The sequence below is a fragment of the Theobroma umbraticum genome, unplaced genomic scaffold (assembly GCF_002168275.2).
Source record: "Theobroma umbraticum cultivar Fairchild unplaced genomic scaffold, ASM216827v3 scaffold_130.0, whole genome shotgun sequence".
Taxonomy (NCBI): Eukaryota; Viridiplantae; Streptophyta; class Magnoliopsida; order Malvales; family Malvaceae; genus Theobroma; species Theobroma umbraticum.
The window spans coordinates 7,868,687-7,883,481 of record NW_018397264.1 but is presented as its reverse complement, the minus strand read 5'-3'; the positions used below and the strand labels follow the sequence as shown (position 1 = coordinate 7,883,481).

Genomic DNA, 14,795 nt, shown 5'->3' with positions numbered 1-14,795 from the left:
ACAATGAACTCAATCAATTAGTAATTAATTATCATAATTTAAACTCAAATGCTTTTCGAGTTTTTTTTTTTTAAAGATATCTCAAAATAAAATTTTCATTTATAAATAAAAAATATAATAAAAGTGTTTAAATAAATCCGTTTTAAATGGAGAGGTTACATCATCATTCCCTTACCATTAGATTAACTTGTTAGGTAAGTTGATCCCTTCCAACGTTTAGCCACAACAAAAAAGGAAAAGGTAAAATGAATGAAGAGAGCTTGAGAGATAAGCTATAGTTGATTAATCTTGAACTTCAAATAATGAATCAAGAGAGAGAGAGAGACAGATTAATTAGGATGGCAAAGCAATTATTGGGTTTGGAGTGTTACGGTGGCCACTAAACAAATGCCAAAGAGAAAGGGGCAAAGGCTTGAAGGAAACGTGGGTGGACAGATCACGCCACTTAAAGAACAAAAAGAGGTGGAATTGGAATGGGTTATTGTTCACCCTTTATTTTCTACATTTAAATACTCTATTTGTGTTTGTGGTGTGACAAAACAAAGTACAACACGTTTCTACACTTTGAACTTCCTTCAAGATGTCATATTTCTGCATGTGAATTTTATGTTCTTTAATGCAAAAATGTTTATCCTTAGTTAGAGCTTAAAACCCACTTTGTATCATAAAAAATTAACACAATATATATACACGTGTTTGTCTTTTTTTTTTTGATAAATATGGTTAGGATATTCTTAGATTTCATCTAGACCTAATCTTCTTCACAAAAGGACAATTTTTAAGAAATATTTTCATACACCAATTTGGTATATTTAAAGATTTCATTGTTGAAGTAGTCATCACAAGAATCAAATCTTAATAGATAGAAAAACAGATTGTTTTTTATACAAATTGAACTTACCCGAACATATATATATATATATATTAATATCTATTTGATAAACATAATAATAAAATTACTAATTAAATTTATGCTCCTTTTGCTTATATTAACCCGTGCAAATATATATTAACATTCTCTCATGTTAATATGGTGCATTAAAGATTTAACTTTTAAACTAATTTCCTGAAGAATCAAACCCTGATTGGCAACTACACAAACTATTCCTTTTACCAAACTTCATATGGAAGCAAAAAGAAAAAGAAAAAGAAAACGAGGGGAAATTCCAAAACCAACCAAGGTACAAGCAAGAAGCATCCTTTGCCTTTATAAGCAGCACTATTTGTGCACTTCTTAAAGGGAAAGGAGGCTTTTTTTTTTTCTTTTTTTGGTAAAAAAAATATAATTATTACCCAACCAGTGTGAACAAAAGAGAAACCACAAAGTCAACGTCTCTCTGCCAGATTGTTCCCATTGGCATTAGCCGCAAAGTCCACCACGGAAAGGGTAAATCCGTCACTAAAAACCTTCACGTCACGTGTCAGGCACATTACATTAATGTCAAACCCAGTCCAGCTCTTCGTTGCCCACACGTGTCGGTCAGTATTACCGGCTAATCCCGTTGTTAAAAGCCAATGCGTGCCCAATATTTATGAGGCTAATTTTTCTGAACAAGAAACCATATTGTTTTCGGCGACGGAATTCGAATCCCAGCGGAGAAAGAAAACCAAAGAGAAGAAGAAAAAAAGGGAAAAAAAACAAAACCCTAAGCTGTAATTCGTTGTTCTTGGAAGAGCTAAGCTTGAAGAAGAAGAAGAAGAAAAGGAGTTGGTTTTAGAGATGATAGTAAGTCAAAACATGGTAGCAGAAGCCGACATCATTTATTGTCACCAAGTTGTAGATGTTATGTCGATTTCCACCCAAGTTTCTCGCTTCGAATCGGTGCGTGTTTCCCTCTCTTTTCTTCTTGATTTTCGTTCTTTCGTTTTTTTTTTTTTAATTTGGTTAGAATTTGATGTTTCTTTTGAATTATTGGCTTGAATTTCGTATGGCAACTACATTTGATTGGCCTCTGTTAGGGTTGGGATCTTTTTTGATGGGGTTTGATAGAAAAAGGATTTTTTTTTTCCCTTCAAGTTTTGGTATTTTGATAGTTTTTGGTAAATTGGAGGTGAATTTCGACCCAGAATTATACCCTGGTCGGTGGGCAATGAGGATTACTGGATTTGAATTAGGGGAAAAAACTGAGATATGAGAATTGTACTTTTTCTGTAACGGGTTTGAGGCAAATTTGCTATGCTTTGCTAACCTTCATAGATCCAGAGTTCCGCCCTTGATGTTTCATAGGTTTTCTGGTTTATGGGCGAATTATAGTACGTTTTTTCATTGAATCTTAGTAGCTTCAGGAATCACCATATGAAAAGCTTTATTTTGATTTTACATATGTAAGAACGTGGGCTTACCTTCTTTTTCCTATGTTCTGTAGGTCGCAGCTTGCGCCGAGACCATTGGAGATGATGTTATTGAGTCATCTGCTGTCAAATTTGTACCAAGAATTCGTTCTGGCAGCTATGCTGATATTGGTCCACGGAGATCTATGGATGATGAACATATTAGGATTGATGATCTATCTACCCACCTGGGTTCTATCTTTAAGCCTTCAATGCCAAGTGCTTTCTATGCTGTTTTTGATGGTCATGGTGGCCCTGATGCAGCTGCTTATATCAAGAGGAATGCTACAAGGCTATTTTTTGAAGATTTTGATTTGCCACAAGTATCTGATATCGATGCTGTTTTCTTGAAAGAGTTGGAGGATTCTCATAGGAAGGCATTCTTGCTGGCAGACCTTGCCTTGGCTGCTGAAGACAGTGTTAGCAGTTCTTGTGGAACAACGGTGCTGACTGCTCTGGTGCTTGGAAGGCATCTTTTGGTTGCAAATGCTGGTGATTGCCGAGCTGTTCTCTGCCGAAAAGGTGTTGCAGTTGAAATGTCTCAAGATCATAGACCTTCCTACTTACCAGAACGCAAGCGAATTGAGGAGTTGGGTGGCTACATTGATGATGGTATCTTTAATGGTTATCTCTCAGTCACACTCTCTTTTCTTATGTCTTCTTTCTTCTTATTCTCATGTCTTTTTATTCTTCTGGGTCTTCTTCTTTTTTCTTCGCTTCTTGTCCACTCTTCTTCCTTGTACTGTACTCTCCTTATTTTTTTGTTTCTTCTAGGATCTATCTCCTAGTATTTATCTTCTTCTCATTTCTACTTCTTCGCATGCTTTTTTGTCTTAAGTCGCTATTCTTTTTCTTCATTTGACGCATCGTCTCTTTCGATAGTCTACCGTCTGGATCTTTGATTGGTATTCTCTTGCTGATTGTTAGTTTTCATTGTTTCTTTTCTAGTTATCCCGCATTCTCCCATTTGACTTTGTGATCTTTTTTCAACTATCTTAACTTTGTTCTGTATCTTTGTTGTATATTGTACTTTAGATTTTGGCTACCCTCGTTTTATTGTTGATTCTGGTTTCATGCTATCTTGTCTACACTTTGACTTGGAGATTGGACTTAAAATTTCCTCTTGGACCATCATCACCTCTGATTGCAGCCCGGATGTTAGACAGACTGTGTTAACAGAGGAGGATGAGTTTTTGATTATTGGTTGTGATGGCATTTGGGATGTAATGTCAAGCCAGTTTGCTGTTAGCCTTGTTCGCCGTGGTCTAAGGCGGCATGATAACCCAGAAGAATGTGCCAGAGAATTAGTCAACGAAGCGTCACGCCTGAATTCATCAGATAACCTCACTGCAATTATTATCTGCTTCTCCTCCCCTGCTCCTATTGAGTCATCTCCTCTCCAACGACGAAGGTTTAGGTGCTGCAATCTCTCTGAGGAGGCTAGGAATAGGTTGAAGAGTTTGCTAGAAGGCAATTGAATGTATATACAAATTATTTCTCGTTTATTTACTGCCATTCCTAATGGGAGAAATCGTTTTAATCTGTTTTTGGCTGTTTCAGCTAGTTTAGAAAAAGCAGCCAGCAGTTTTGTAGGTGTAGGAGAGTAGACAATGTCGGCATTTGTTTTATGTTATTTCTAGTGGTATAACTACATTGCGCGATTATTATCAATTGTAATGTTTCTTTGTTCACTGCGAAAATGGACTTATATCTTTGATCAGATCGTTCTTGAAAAGGGGATTTGGTTAGTATTCTTGTTTGTTTCTCATTCTCATCCTTGTAGAAGCATTTGGTATTTCATGTAGAATCATGGAGTGGCTTCAACAAGCGTTACATCTGTACGGACCCTGATGTTTATTGTCAAGCACAACTGATGCTTGACAGACAGTTAACCTTCCCATAACCCTTGTTTCAAGAGAAAGAAAGTGAAATCTGGTTATGCAGTTAAAAATGAACAGTGTTATTGTTGGTTTGTTGTCTGCATCATCATCCTGGGTTAAATTTGATTGGAAAGTTTGGCGAAATGATTGGTACAGGAGAATCTCATCACCTTAGCAGGAGCTTCATCTGCCCACCACCATATATACCTGTTGGGGTGATGGTAGGGCTTGTGAGGCCACCATTTTCTGGGGCTTTTGCCATTCAGAACAAGAAGACACCAATCAAAACAAGAGACAAAAATAATTCCATGCGGCATCAAACAAGTAGAAACGATGAAAGCCCATCGAGTTCTTGCGGTCCTTCCGATGAATCTATCAGAGTTGCCGGATATGAGCCCATTAACTCCATTCAACAGATCATATTGGTGGACCATGCATGATTGGACCCCACCTACCAAACTCCAAACATGGCGTGTCTGGTCAATATCTTGCAGTCAACTATTCCAGCATCATCCAGATTTTCAGATCCTTCACGATCCACGTGTCTTGTATTCTACCCGAAGATCAGCATCCAGGCCATAGACAGCCGTCGCAGCAGATCACTGATTTTACAGAAAAGATAGAAAATTGGAGCAGCCCAAATTAAGAAAATACAATAAAAACCAGGTTTATTCTTCTAGTTGTAATATTTTTATTCATCACACTTCCAAAAGCCGCAGTCTAAAGCAAGGTTTGATCCATACAGGCCAAACTCTCTTGCATCTTGTTTATAATAGAATTTTCAGAAACGAAAACAAAGCAAAAATAAAAAAAAAAAAAACGAGTGAAAAATTAAGATAAAATGGCTTTGGCAAGCTTGGCCAGAAGAAAGGCATACCTTTTGTCCCGGAACCTGTCGAATTCACCCGCAGATGCGTTGAAGTACTCGTTTTCGCTCAGCTATTTCTCAAGGGGTTTCGCTTCAGGATCTGAAGAGAACGATGTCGTCATCGTCGGCGGCGGACCCGGCGGTTACGTGGCCGCTATCAAGGCCGCACAACTGGGTCTCAAGACAACCTGTATCGAGAAGCGCGGGACCCTTGGTGGTACCTGCCTCAACGTTGGCTGCATCCCTTCTAAGGTGTACTGTGCTGTTTGATTTTTGGATCTAAATTTCTTCTCTTTTTTTAAATTTATGGTTGGTCAATCGACTATGATTGTAAATCTTTAGTAAGATTTGAATATGTTTGTATGGGCAAATGTTCTGATAGGTCGTGAATTATGGTGAAAATGTATGTAAAGCTGATCCTGGTGTTCAATTGGTTGTCTCAATTTCTGTTCTGAATACCCTTTAAAAGAACTATGATCGGGTATTATATTTGTGAAGTCGAAATGGCATTGCAAATCGTATCTTTCTGGCCATATCTGTTTTTACGACAATGAAGAGGAAAAAAATGTTATCTTTTTTGAAAAAAATCTTATCTTTATCATTCTCTTCGATACAATTCAGTATTGAACATACATACTTGATTACCATATGCTTTCATCTTCAGCCTTCAAATTAACTTTATTGGTGTCCTTCCTAGTTCCTGCAGGCTACTTGTCACATTAGAGTTCTTATTTTTCTAATGTTGCTTGTTTCATCCAGGCACTTCTTCATTCCTCCCACATGTACCATGAAGCTAAGCATTCATTCCCTGGCCATGGTGTGAAATTTTCTTCTGTTGAGGTTGATTTGCCCGCCATGATGGCCCAAAAGGACAAAGCTGTTTCTAATCTGACCCGTGGTATTGAAGGCTTATTCAAGAAGAACAAGGTAAACTATGTCAAAGGCTATGGCAAGTTCATTTCTCCCTCTGAAGTTTCTGTAGACACGATTGAAGGTGGGAGCACTGTTGTAAAGGGCAAGAATATCATAATTGCCACTGGTTCTGATGTCAAATCTTTACCTGGTATCACCATTGATGAAAAGAGAATTGTGTCATCAACTGGAGCTTTAGCGTTGTCAGAAGTCCCTAAGAAGCTCATAGTTATTGGGGCAGGCTACATTGGGCTTGAGATGGGTTCAGTGTGGGCCCGACTGGGCTCTGAGGTCACTGTGGTTGAGTTTGCTCCAGATATTGTTCCGACAATGGATGGAGAGGTCCGCAAGCAATTCCAACGTGCACTTGAGAAGCAGAAGATGAAATTCATGCTCAAAACTAAGGTGGTAGGAGTTGATACTACTGGAAATGGTGTGAAGTTGACAGTTGAACCAGCTGCTGGTGGAGAGCAAACCACACTTGAAGCTGATGTTGTTCTTGTTTCTGCTGGTAGAACTCCATTCACAGCTGGGCTTGGCTTGGACAAGATAGGAGTGGAAACTGATAAGATAGGACGAATTTTAGTCAATGATAGATTTGCTACAAATGTGCCAGGTGTTTATGCCATTGGAGATGTAATTCCAGGGCCAATGTTAGCCCACAAAGCAGAAGAGGATGGCGTTGCTTGTGTGGAGTTTATAGCTGGTAAACATGGGCATGTTGATTATGATAAGGTCCCTGGAGTTGTCTACACTCATCCTGAGGTCGCATCTGTTGGGAAGACTGAGGAGCAGGTTAAGGCACTTGGTATTGAATACCGTGTTGGGAAGTTCCCTTTCTTGGCAAATAGCCGAGCCAAGGCTATTGATGATGCTGAGGGAATAGTCAAGATACTGGCTGATAAGGAGTCGGACAAAATTCTGGGAGTTCATATCATGGCACCCAATGCTGGAGAGCTCATCCATGAAGCAGTCCTTGCCATTAACTACGATGCATCAAGTGAGGACATCGCACGTGTGTGCCATGCACATCCTACAATGAGTGAGGCATTGAAGGAAGCCGCAATGGCCACCTATGACAAGCCCATTCACGTCTAGAAATCTAGATTTTATGTCTTCTTGATTTTTGTTTGAGAATTTTCAACATGACTCAGCACAAAAACTTCACTTTCTTGTTTGTCCTGGAAGCAGATGGCATGCTGGAATAGAGATTTTCTATTCTTCTTTCCCTGTTTTCTGAATGGTATAATAACTAAGCATGTTCAGTCATTTTGTGATGTGCAATTAATAAACAACTTAATACGCTGGAGCAGATATTCATGCTTTGCTCATTCCCTGTTATACATTGCAGTTTTCTCATCTTGGAGGGGCTTGTTTGAGTTAATACTTTGTTGGTCAATAGATAGTTTGTGATAGAAGTGGAAAAGCACATGTTTATACAGGCAGGGCATGCAAGTTACAGTTTGCTGTATGATTTCTTCTTACCTACCTTTGAAGCTTAAAAGAATTAGAATCCGGTGCTCAAATGTGCCACACATATAAACAAATAAGAAAGCCGAAACATCTTAGCTTAGGATTTCAAAACTAACGCATGTAACCTTACATGTTCACCGACTGCCCTTTCAGTGATGTTCTTTCTTAAAAGCCAACTTAAGTCCAGGAGAAGCATACAAGCAAGAGTAATTCATAACCAAATCTGATTGATACGAGGGAAAGAACCAGAGACCCCAAAAAGATTGAATATATATAACTTGCATTTTAAGCACAAAAGATGAGTCAGATATGTATTTGCTAAAGGGCCTTCCCTCCTAATGATGGGAACAAAGGCCCCTTGCTCTACTCTCATCAACTCTGGGTCTTTCATGCTGCAATAAAAAAAAAAAAAGCTATTTAGGACTGTCATGGGTCCTCCCGCATGTCTGGTCTCCTCCTAGCCTGTAGAGCAAGCCTTGCATCTCTCTCCCTCTCAAATTCCCGATAATCAGCCCGCTGCAAGAAAGAAACCTTATCCAGATACTGGTTTGAGCTCTTCTTGTAAGCATCCAACTCTTCTTCCATCCCTTTATTCTCATCCTTGAATTCTCCCCAATCTTTTTTCGTCTTGTCAAGCACGCTGAGCTTTGGCTTCTTTTTGATTTGTTCAAGAACAGCATCTACGGCAGAAGGTGCAGGAGCTTTCGCCTTTTCAGCCACCTCTTTCGAATCAGCATCAATACGCTTTCGAATTTCAATTTCTTGACCAGCAAAGTCTCGAACCTCAGTGATCTGCAAACGGAAAGATTGAACGTTACAGCATTGCTCAGGCATGGAGTTGGCTGATCCACAGACTACCAAAGCATTCCTAGCCCTAGGAGTTTCAAGTTTATCATGTGTTTGCATCCAGAAACATTAACAGACCAAAGTGCTTAGAAGACCAAGGACGTATATAATCTTTTGGAGTGCTCAGGTATTGAAAAATGGCTCATCATAGTTCAAACATTTCTTTAAAGACAACTTGAAGTAAAGTCAGAAGCAAGCATTGCCAGTGAAGAAAGAGGTCCACACTTGCATGCTCAGATAATCCATGCAATTGCATGGCTAAGGCATTTTCTAACTGGTAGCTGCATTTTTTTTTCTAACAAGAGTTGGAGAAGGTTGTGCTTACCTCAATTTTGCCTCTATTAGATGCAGCAGCTGCAGCTGCTGCCGCATCCTTCACTGCTGAGAGAGCAGCAGCTGCAAGCTTCTTTGCCTCATCACTGATGCTGTTCTGCATCACACCAGGTTCCTTCAGCGATTCATCTTTATTAAGGCCTTCTGTTTTCTTTGGTAGCAAGCTCAGCTGCATCATCCATTTCTGTTAAGCGTAATCTGGCTAAAAGTTCAATTATAGCCAATTACCTACCAGGGCAACAAAATTGAAAGGAAAAACAACTTACATTGGATGTCTTCTGAGAAAATTGAGTACCCACAGTTAAACCATTCTCCACAGATATTCCTTTATCAACTTGCCCTAACTGAGCCTTATCACTTGTTCCATTCTCCACAACACTTGGAGACTTCGCCTCTGTCTGTTTGTCTTGCCCAGGATTTGGTGGTTTCATTTGCAGATACTTCATCCAATTCTACGGAATAAATCAAAGGCAAACAATTGCACCGTGACTATCTACTTATAATTAGCTCCATTAAAAACGGAAGAGAATGAAAAAATCCTCACATTGGAAGCCTTGGGTGAAGTTTTACTTCTGGTTGAGGAATTATTGCTAGAAAATTGTCTGAGAGCATTCTTAGGGATTCCCTTATTCATCTGCTCCCACATTGCATCCACTCGTGCTTTCGCTCCTAGCATCATGGGAAAAAAAAAAAATTGATATCCTCTGCTTCATATTAACAGCTTGTTGTTTTGAAATGATAGACATAGCTCTCACCAAAGCAAAATCAGGATTAATGAAAGAATATTAAGTGATCAAATCATAAATATCTCACCCGCATCTTCACGCTGGGACACTGAATTCAAGGCCATAGCATCTACTTTCACAGACTCATTCAATGTTCCCTCTTTTTCGTTTACATTTCCTGAAACACAAGGGAGGAAACAGAAAATGACAAAGACTTCGAAAAAAGTAATATCTACCCATCAAGCAAAATTCTCTAGTATAGAAACTATTGCAATTAGTCTCTTCGAATTGAACAAAATTACATGCACCCAATACCATTTTCCTTCCTTTCCATGCACGAAGATGCAATATAAATTCCAAACTAAATAAGAAATCCCAGGTAAAAAAGGAAACCCAGTTGAAAAAGAAAGAATTTGAAAGAATAAAACTAACATAAACTTTTTTTTTTAAAAAAAGAATAATACAAACATAAAAAGGATTTTTTTTCTTGTTCTAATTAACCAAAGAATTAACCTTTTCGGATCAAATAAAGCCTTTAAAAACTAAAAAAAAAAAAGAATAGAAATATAGTTCGGCACCTGAGTCGTCGAGCCCGTTGGTGGTCGTAGCCATTGGGGACAGAAAAAAATCTATACCAGGCTTTGGGGTTTGTTTAAACGAGAGATAATCGAATATCTTTCCGGGAAAATCAGCGAAGACGCTGTTCGGGTGGCATGAAAATGGAAGGGGAAGAAAACGCTGAAAAACCCTCGCGACACGGAGAGAGCAAGTACGAAAGAAAAGGAAATCGAAAGCCCTTACCTGCTAGTGCCAGTGCTAAAATGCCAACAACGGCACCGTTTGCACCCTTGCTCTGTGGCCCTTTTTTTTTTAATTTATATTTAATTTAAATGATAGTGTTAATTCTTATAAATTTAGGGGCATTGTTTCTTGTTTTTAATAATATTATTAAAAATATCATTATTTAATCCTATTAGAATTTAATATCATTTAAATAATAATATAATTAGAAGAAAAATGCAAAACATTTTCTTTATACATAAAAACCTGCTAAACCACTTGTTTTAACCTAGTATCATAGTATAATTCCCCAAGTTTTTTCCTTAGTGTTGGGGAATAGCAAAATGGGAATTGGCAAATTTTGTGTGAATGTGAATACAAGGAAATGTGGTTGGAGTTGGACCAGGTAGAATAAATGCTCAAAAGGGTAGTGGGATTTATTCATCATTCAGGAAGAATTTGTCCAAAATGTTTATTTGCTCTTGAAAACCAAGATCCTTTTAACACTTTCCTTTGGTTTTGCAGGGCAGAAGCAAGTAGCAGAAGATACATTCTCCAACATCAGAAGATGAAAAAGAAACCAAGATTGTACTCAAATTTTGAGCTTTGGTGACCCTGGTCGAATCACCCAAGCCCAATGTTTGTATCAAAAGATACATTTCAAAACAAGAAACAAGGAGAACGAGAACAGTATCTCCATCACATTGATACAAGATGTCTTTTTTTTTTAATCCAACAGACATGACCAGAACCGTGGAAATCTCAACATTCAGAAACTATTTTGCAGGATAACAGGTTCTATACTGTTTAACTTAGCAACGAGCAATCATGGGCTTGAAGTCGATTACAAGGACTTTCTCCAGGTGGCCTAGAAACAAGTTTGCGAATTCGACATGAACAGGATGAGCTACATATTCTGCAATGCCCTCAGTGCTTTCAAATGTGGATTCAAACACATGAGTGAAACCTTGATGCAGGTTCTCAATGCTAACATCCTTGCCCCTGTTACAAGCAACATCAATATGATATGATGGAAACGAATTTTAGTGCAAGGCCAATAATTCACTAGGCACAAACAAGGGCCTACAATTATAGGCAAAATGAAGATCATTCTAATTTTAAGGTAGAGAAAAAGAATGCTTTACTTGAGAGAGAACTACCAATTCTCAGTTAATTTCCTCCATCTTCCCAAAAGCATTAGTAAGAATCGGAAGTTTGGTTTACCAACTGCATTCTATTGTTTGTTAATCAACACATTTGGTAAAGAGAGGACTTCTTTTTCTTGTCAATCAAAGTTTCATCCTTGTAAAGACATTTCCAGCAGTAAAATCCTGACTGCACCATACCGATGTGGGGGAAGCATTCTATAAATCACATTCAAGGATTGAAGATTCTTCTTCCTGCCATTGCTAAAGTACTATTTAATTTCAGCATCATTTTGATTGCATATGCCATCGATTTTCAAGATTGTTACAGTTTAAGCATCATATCCTCATAGAGAAAGATCACAACTATAACTATAGATCTCATAATACAGACTTCAAAAAAAATTAACCAAAGAACAAAAAAAACGTTAAAAAGACAAAACCATCCTTATAAACAGATGGGTGGGTGGATCTCAAAATTATCCACATCTGACCAAGCTAGAAACAATACATTTAAAGCTTTGATGGGGCGTCAGCAAAAGAAACAGGAAAAAAGCAGTGATTGAAAAGGGAAGCATTCATAATAAGACATAGTACCATTGAAAAGCTTTCATAGGTTCAATGAGATTGACAAGATTGGCATAGCCTTTGATGAGTTCCTCAATCTTCTCAGGTGTGGTTTCATCTTTGAACTTTGCCAGCAATACGTGCTTCACAACCCCTTTTGCTTCCTCCATGTTTCTCCTCCCCTCTCTCTCTCTCTCAAAGTAATCAGTTTGGTTGACGGTTCCGTCCTCTCAACGACTAAACATCAACTGCTTTTCATTTCACTTCATCGCTCAAAGACTTACAAAGCCATTTTGGTCATTTCCACAGTTCTATAATGTGTGGATGGGCTACAGAGTTGGAACCCAAAGAAACTATACACGATAAGATACGTTGGGCTGGAAGAGGCTTAAATTGGGCTCAAAGCAAACTATCAAAATTCCAGTTTCATTTACTTCGATGACAAAATAGCATAAACATTAAACGTTTTCAAAGTCAACGCACATCCGTAAAATATTTTCATGAGTTCCACCAAATATATATAATTACCTAATATACTAGATATGTACTAATCAAGCTGCAGATGGGGCGCTACCGTTTCCCTGCTGAAGAAGGGGATTAGCTGCAGGCAGAGTGGAAACCAAAGGTTTCATGTTACCCTGCTCAGGCCTGCAATTTTTGTAATCCAGCGACTCATCCTCGTATATTTCCCACCACTTCTTCACCAGAACCTTGATATCTTCCCTTTGCATGTTCTCCTCCTCCCCAGTGTACCTCCAAGGCTTTGATCCCTTCATTTATCACAAAAACCGAATTTATGGTTAAAATAAACAATGGGAAATGTTAATAATTGAATATATAAACGTGGGGTTGCATGATTCAAAGACTCTTACCGCAGCACAATAATGAACAACCTTGACTTTGTCGAGGTCCACATTTTCAGGGTGGCGCCACAGCATAGCCAAAACATGGTTGTAAACAGGAGGGATAGGCTTGTAGACATTCCTGAAGAAACTGTTGAGGAAGTCCTGCAGCAAAATCAAATAAGGAAAACCAAATACATTAGCAAATGAAGGCATTGAAATAATCAGGGAGGTTGATGCATGGTCAATTACCTGCTCAGCAAATGAAGTTGGAGTGGTGATCTTGAGGGTCTGAAGTAGATCATGGTAGGTAAAAGGATTAGGCTCAAACACAAACATACCGGCGTTGAAGTAAGGCGGAGGTGGCGAGCCTAACTTAGCTGGCCAGTGAACTTTCTCAGGGCACTGCTGGCAGTATCCAATCTTGTACTGAGGCGAGTTAGCCCATGTCTTTTCACAGAAACAGTCCATGACAGCATACAAATACCCATTCGGGGAATCAAAAAGGTGATCTATATTCTCGAAAACTTGAATATCCCCGTCCAAGTATACCATCTTGTCATACTCCACAAACTACAATTAAAACACGAACAAGGTGACTTTGTATTAGACCAATCCATGAATTAATTACATGTAAGTAATATGGTGATCCAGAAATATAGTAAAGGGTATGGTAACATAACAAATAAAACAAAGCAACATAAACTGAGAAAGGCTAATATTTTCTTTTTTTTTTTTACCTCCCAAATACGAAGCTTGGAGTAGTTGATAACATAATAGGCCATGGCAAACTGGGTGTGGTTGGCAGGGGGATATACCGGTTGGATCTCCCGGACAATACAGCCCTGAGATTCAAGAATATCCCGGTGCTCTTTGGGCACATCTGGCAGGATGGCCACAACCAAAGGGTAAACGGATCCCGCTTTCCTCAAACCCTTGACTAAACCCACCACACCCTTCACATAATCTCCATTGCCAGCCAAGAAGGTCACATAAGCCCTGTTGGGCACTTCCTCATCAGCCACAGCACTTTGAGACATCTTGTTAACTCAAAAGACAAAAGACCCAAAAAGGATTTGATGACAAAATCTAAGAAAAACAAAAATTCTGAATAAAAAATGTGATTTTTTGGAGATGTGAAGTGGGGGAATGCATGCCATCCTTATATAAACAACACCAAAGAGGTGGTGAAAATGGAAATAAGAATAAACAATAAATGACAAGGCAGGTGAATATTTAATTAATTTTTCCTACATATGATTATGATTCCAACTGCCTTGAAATCAAAATTAGCCATAAGGTTATGAATCATGAATGCTTTGATCATTTCCTTTTAAGAACACATGCAAGTTTTTATATGGGAAAAACTAATCAAGGGTGGGAGAATTTGAGCTTGATTATTTCCATGGTTAGATCAAACCGAAACCGAAAATTCAGTTTTGGTTGTAGTATTTATAACCTTGTTTGATATTGAAGTTAACTGTGTCAGTAAATAATTTGAACCAAATTGTTGGAGAATCACAGGAAATCACGTCAAAAAGTATTGATGGTTAGATTTATATATTACCCTTTTTCCTTTCTTATTAATTAGTCATTACAATTCCTTAATTTTTGATGTGAGATGATCATACGTTTTAATGCAAATCCAAGGACTACTCAATAAAGATTTATATCAATATATATATTCTATGTTTATACTTATAAAAAGATTACGTGTCAAGGTTTAATAGTAATTAATTTTCATGAAATCAAGTTCATTATAAAATGCAGCAAAATTATTTAGACAAATGTGTTGTTTTAATGAGTGTGATGAAATTTTATTGACCCCACTCTACTGTCCTCTGAAGAATCAAACACATCTTCAATTCTTCAATCAGTCTTAAAGAAATTTCTTAATACATTAAGGCAGGGATTATTCTTAATAGGAGTTTCAAGCAATACTATGACCATTTAAGTTTTTCATATATCCTACTCTAGATCGTAACACTGTGAACAAAAGCTTTTGTTTCTTGTAAAGAAGATCTTTTTCATTTGTAGATGATCTTTTACTGCAAATTGTAACGTTAGTTTAAATTTAATTTAGTTTATTATGA

General features: G+C 38.0%; 5 protein-coding genes and 1 pseudogene across 6 annotated transcripts; 3 read left to right on the top strand and 3 right to left on the bottom strand.

Annotated features, from left to right (window-relative positions):
* The first annotated feature begins 1,525 nt into the window (after nucleotides 1-1,525).
* On the top strand, nucleotides 1,526-3,310 carry LOC110422376 (putative protein phosphatase 2C 13). The gene is made up of 3 exons (XM_089784538.1): nucleotides 1,526-1,822; nucleotides 2,367-2,986; nucleotides 3,280-3,310. The coding sequence occupies exons 1-3, from the start codon at nucleotides 1,721-1,723 to the stop codon at nucleotides 3,308-3,310; spliced, it is 753 nt and encodes a 250-aa protein (XP_089640664.1). The 5' UTR covers nucleotides 1,526-1,720.
* Nucleotides 3,311-3,462: 152 nt separating this feature from the next.
* Nucleotides 3,463-4,083, top strand: LOC149526890 (putative protein phosphatase 2C 43 pseudogene; annotated as a pseudogene).
* Nucleotides 4,084-4,604: 521 nt separating this feature from the next.
* On the top strand, nucleotides 4,605-7,350 carry LOC110422374 (dihydrolipoyl dehydrogenase 1, mitochondrial). Its single transcript, XM_021436258.2, has 2 exons — nucleotides 4,605-5,331; nucleotides 5,839-7,350. The coding sequence occupies exons 1-2, from the start codon at nucleotides 5,053-5,055 to the stop codon at nucleotides 7,087-7,089; spliced, it is 1,530 nt and encodes a 509-aa protein (XP_021291933.1). The 5' UTR covers nucleotides 4,605-5,052; the 3' UTR covers nucleotides 7,090-7,350.
* A 364-nt stretch (nucleotides 7,351-7,714) lies between these two features.
* On the bottom strand, nucleotides 7,715-10,186 carry LOC110422375 (craniofacial development-like protein). Of its 2 annotated transcripts, none has more exons than XM_021436259.2 (6): nucleotides 9,947-10,186; nucleotides 9,457-9,546; nucleotides 9,188-9,312; nucleotides 8,910-9,095; nucleotides 8,636-8,827; nucleotides 7,715-8,256 (listed from the first exon to the last, which is right to left on the bottom strand). In XM_021436259.2, exons 1-6 carry the CDS (start codon nucleotides 9,978-9,980, stop codon nucleotides 7,891-7,893), a joined length of 993 nt encoding a protein of 330 aa, XP_021291934.1. In that variant the 5' UTR covers nucleotides 9,981-10,186; the 3' UTR covers nucleotides 7,715-7,890. The 2 variants fall into 2 exon arrangements, with proteins under 2 accessions (XP_021291934.1, XP_021291935.1); XM_021436260.2 differs by having other exon boundaries at nucleotides 8,636-8,812; nucleotides 9,947-10,180.
* Nucleotides 10,187-10,717: 531 nt separating this feature from the next.
* On the bottom strand, nucleotides 10,718-12,139 carry HS1 (heat stable protein 1). The gene is made up of 2 exons (XM_021435552.2): nucleotides 11,891-12,139; nucleotides 10,718-11,150 (listed from the first exon to the last, which is right to left on the bottom strand). The coding sequence occupies exons 1-2, from the start codon at nucleotides 12,028-12,030 to the stop codon at nucleotides 10,961-10,963; spliced, it is 330 nt and encodes a 109-aa protein (XP_021291227.1). The 5' UTR covers nucleotides 12,031-12,139; the 3' UTR covers nucleotides 10,718-10,960.
* A 272-nt stretch (nucleotides 12,140-12,411) lies between these two features.
* On the bottom strand, nucleotides 12,412-13,742 carry LOC110421947 (galactinol synthase 2-like). The gene is made up of 4 exons (XM_021435679.1): nucleotides 13,443-13,742; nucleotides 12,955-13,275; nucleotides 12,733-12,867; nucleotides 12,412-12,630 (listed from the first exon to the last, which is right to left on the bottom strand). The coding sequence occupies exons 1-4, from the start codon at nucleotides 13,740-13,742 to the stop codon at nucleotides 12,412-12,414; spliced, it is 975 nt and encodes a 324-aa protein (XP_021291354.1).
* Between the last annotated feature and the right edge of the window lie 1,053 nt (nucleotides 13,743-14,795).

Bases quoted from the DNA above. Each gene is read 5' to 3' on its own strand.
- LOC110422376 (XM_089784538.1), top strand. From the start codon at position 1,721: ATGATAGTAAGTCAAAACATGGTAGCAGAAGCCGACATCATTTATTGT. The intron at 1,823-2,366 runs GTGCGTGTTTCC...TATGTTCTGTAG, and splicing joins AAGTTTCTCGCTTCGAATCG to GTCGCAGCTTGCGCCGAGAC. The intron at 2,987-3,279 runs GTCTTCTTTCTT...TTTCTTTTCTAG, and splicing joins GTCACACTCTCTTTTCTTAT to TTATCCCGCATTCTCCCATT.
- LOC110422374 (XM_021436258.2), top strand. From the start codon at position 5,053: ATGGCTTTGGCAAGCTTGGCCAGAAGAAAGGCATACCTTTTGTCCCGG. The intron at 5,332-5,838 runs GTGTACTGTGCT...TGTTTCATCCAG, and splicing joins TTGGCTGCATCCCTTCTAAG to GCACTTCTTCATTCCTCCCA.
- LOC110422375 (XM_021436259.2), bottom strand. From the start codon at position 9,980: ATGGCTACGACCACCAACGGGCTCGACGACTCAG. The intron at 8,828-8,909 runs GTAAGTTGTTTT...TACGCTTAACAG, and splicing joins TTTCTCAGAAGACATCCAAT to AAATGGATGATGCAGCTGAG. The intron at 8,257-8,635 runs GTAAGCACAACC...TTCCGTTTGCAG, and splicing joins CTAATAGAGGCAAAATTGAG to ATCACTGAGGTTCGAGACTT.
- HS1 (XM_021435552.2), bottom strand. From the start codon at position 12,030: ATGGAGGAAGCAAAAGGGGTTGTGAAGCACGTATTGCTGGCAAAGTTC. The intron at 11,151-11,890 runs GTACTATGTCTT...TGCTTGTAACAG, and splicing joins CCTATGAAAGCTTTTCAATG to GGGCAAGGATGTTAGCATTG.
- LOC110421947 (XM_021435679.1), bottom strand. From the start codon at position 13,742: ATGTCTCAAAGTGCTGTGGCTGATGAGGAAGTGCCCAACAGGGCTTAT. The intron at 13,276-13,442 runs GTAAAAAAAAAA...TTTTAATTGTAG, and splicing joins CCAAGCTTCGTATTTGGGAG to TTTGTGGAGTATGACAAGAT. The intron at 12,631-12,732 runs GTAAGAGTCTTT...TGATAAATGAAG, and splicing joins TTGTTCATTATTGTGCTGCG to GGATCAAAGCCTTGGAGGTA.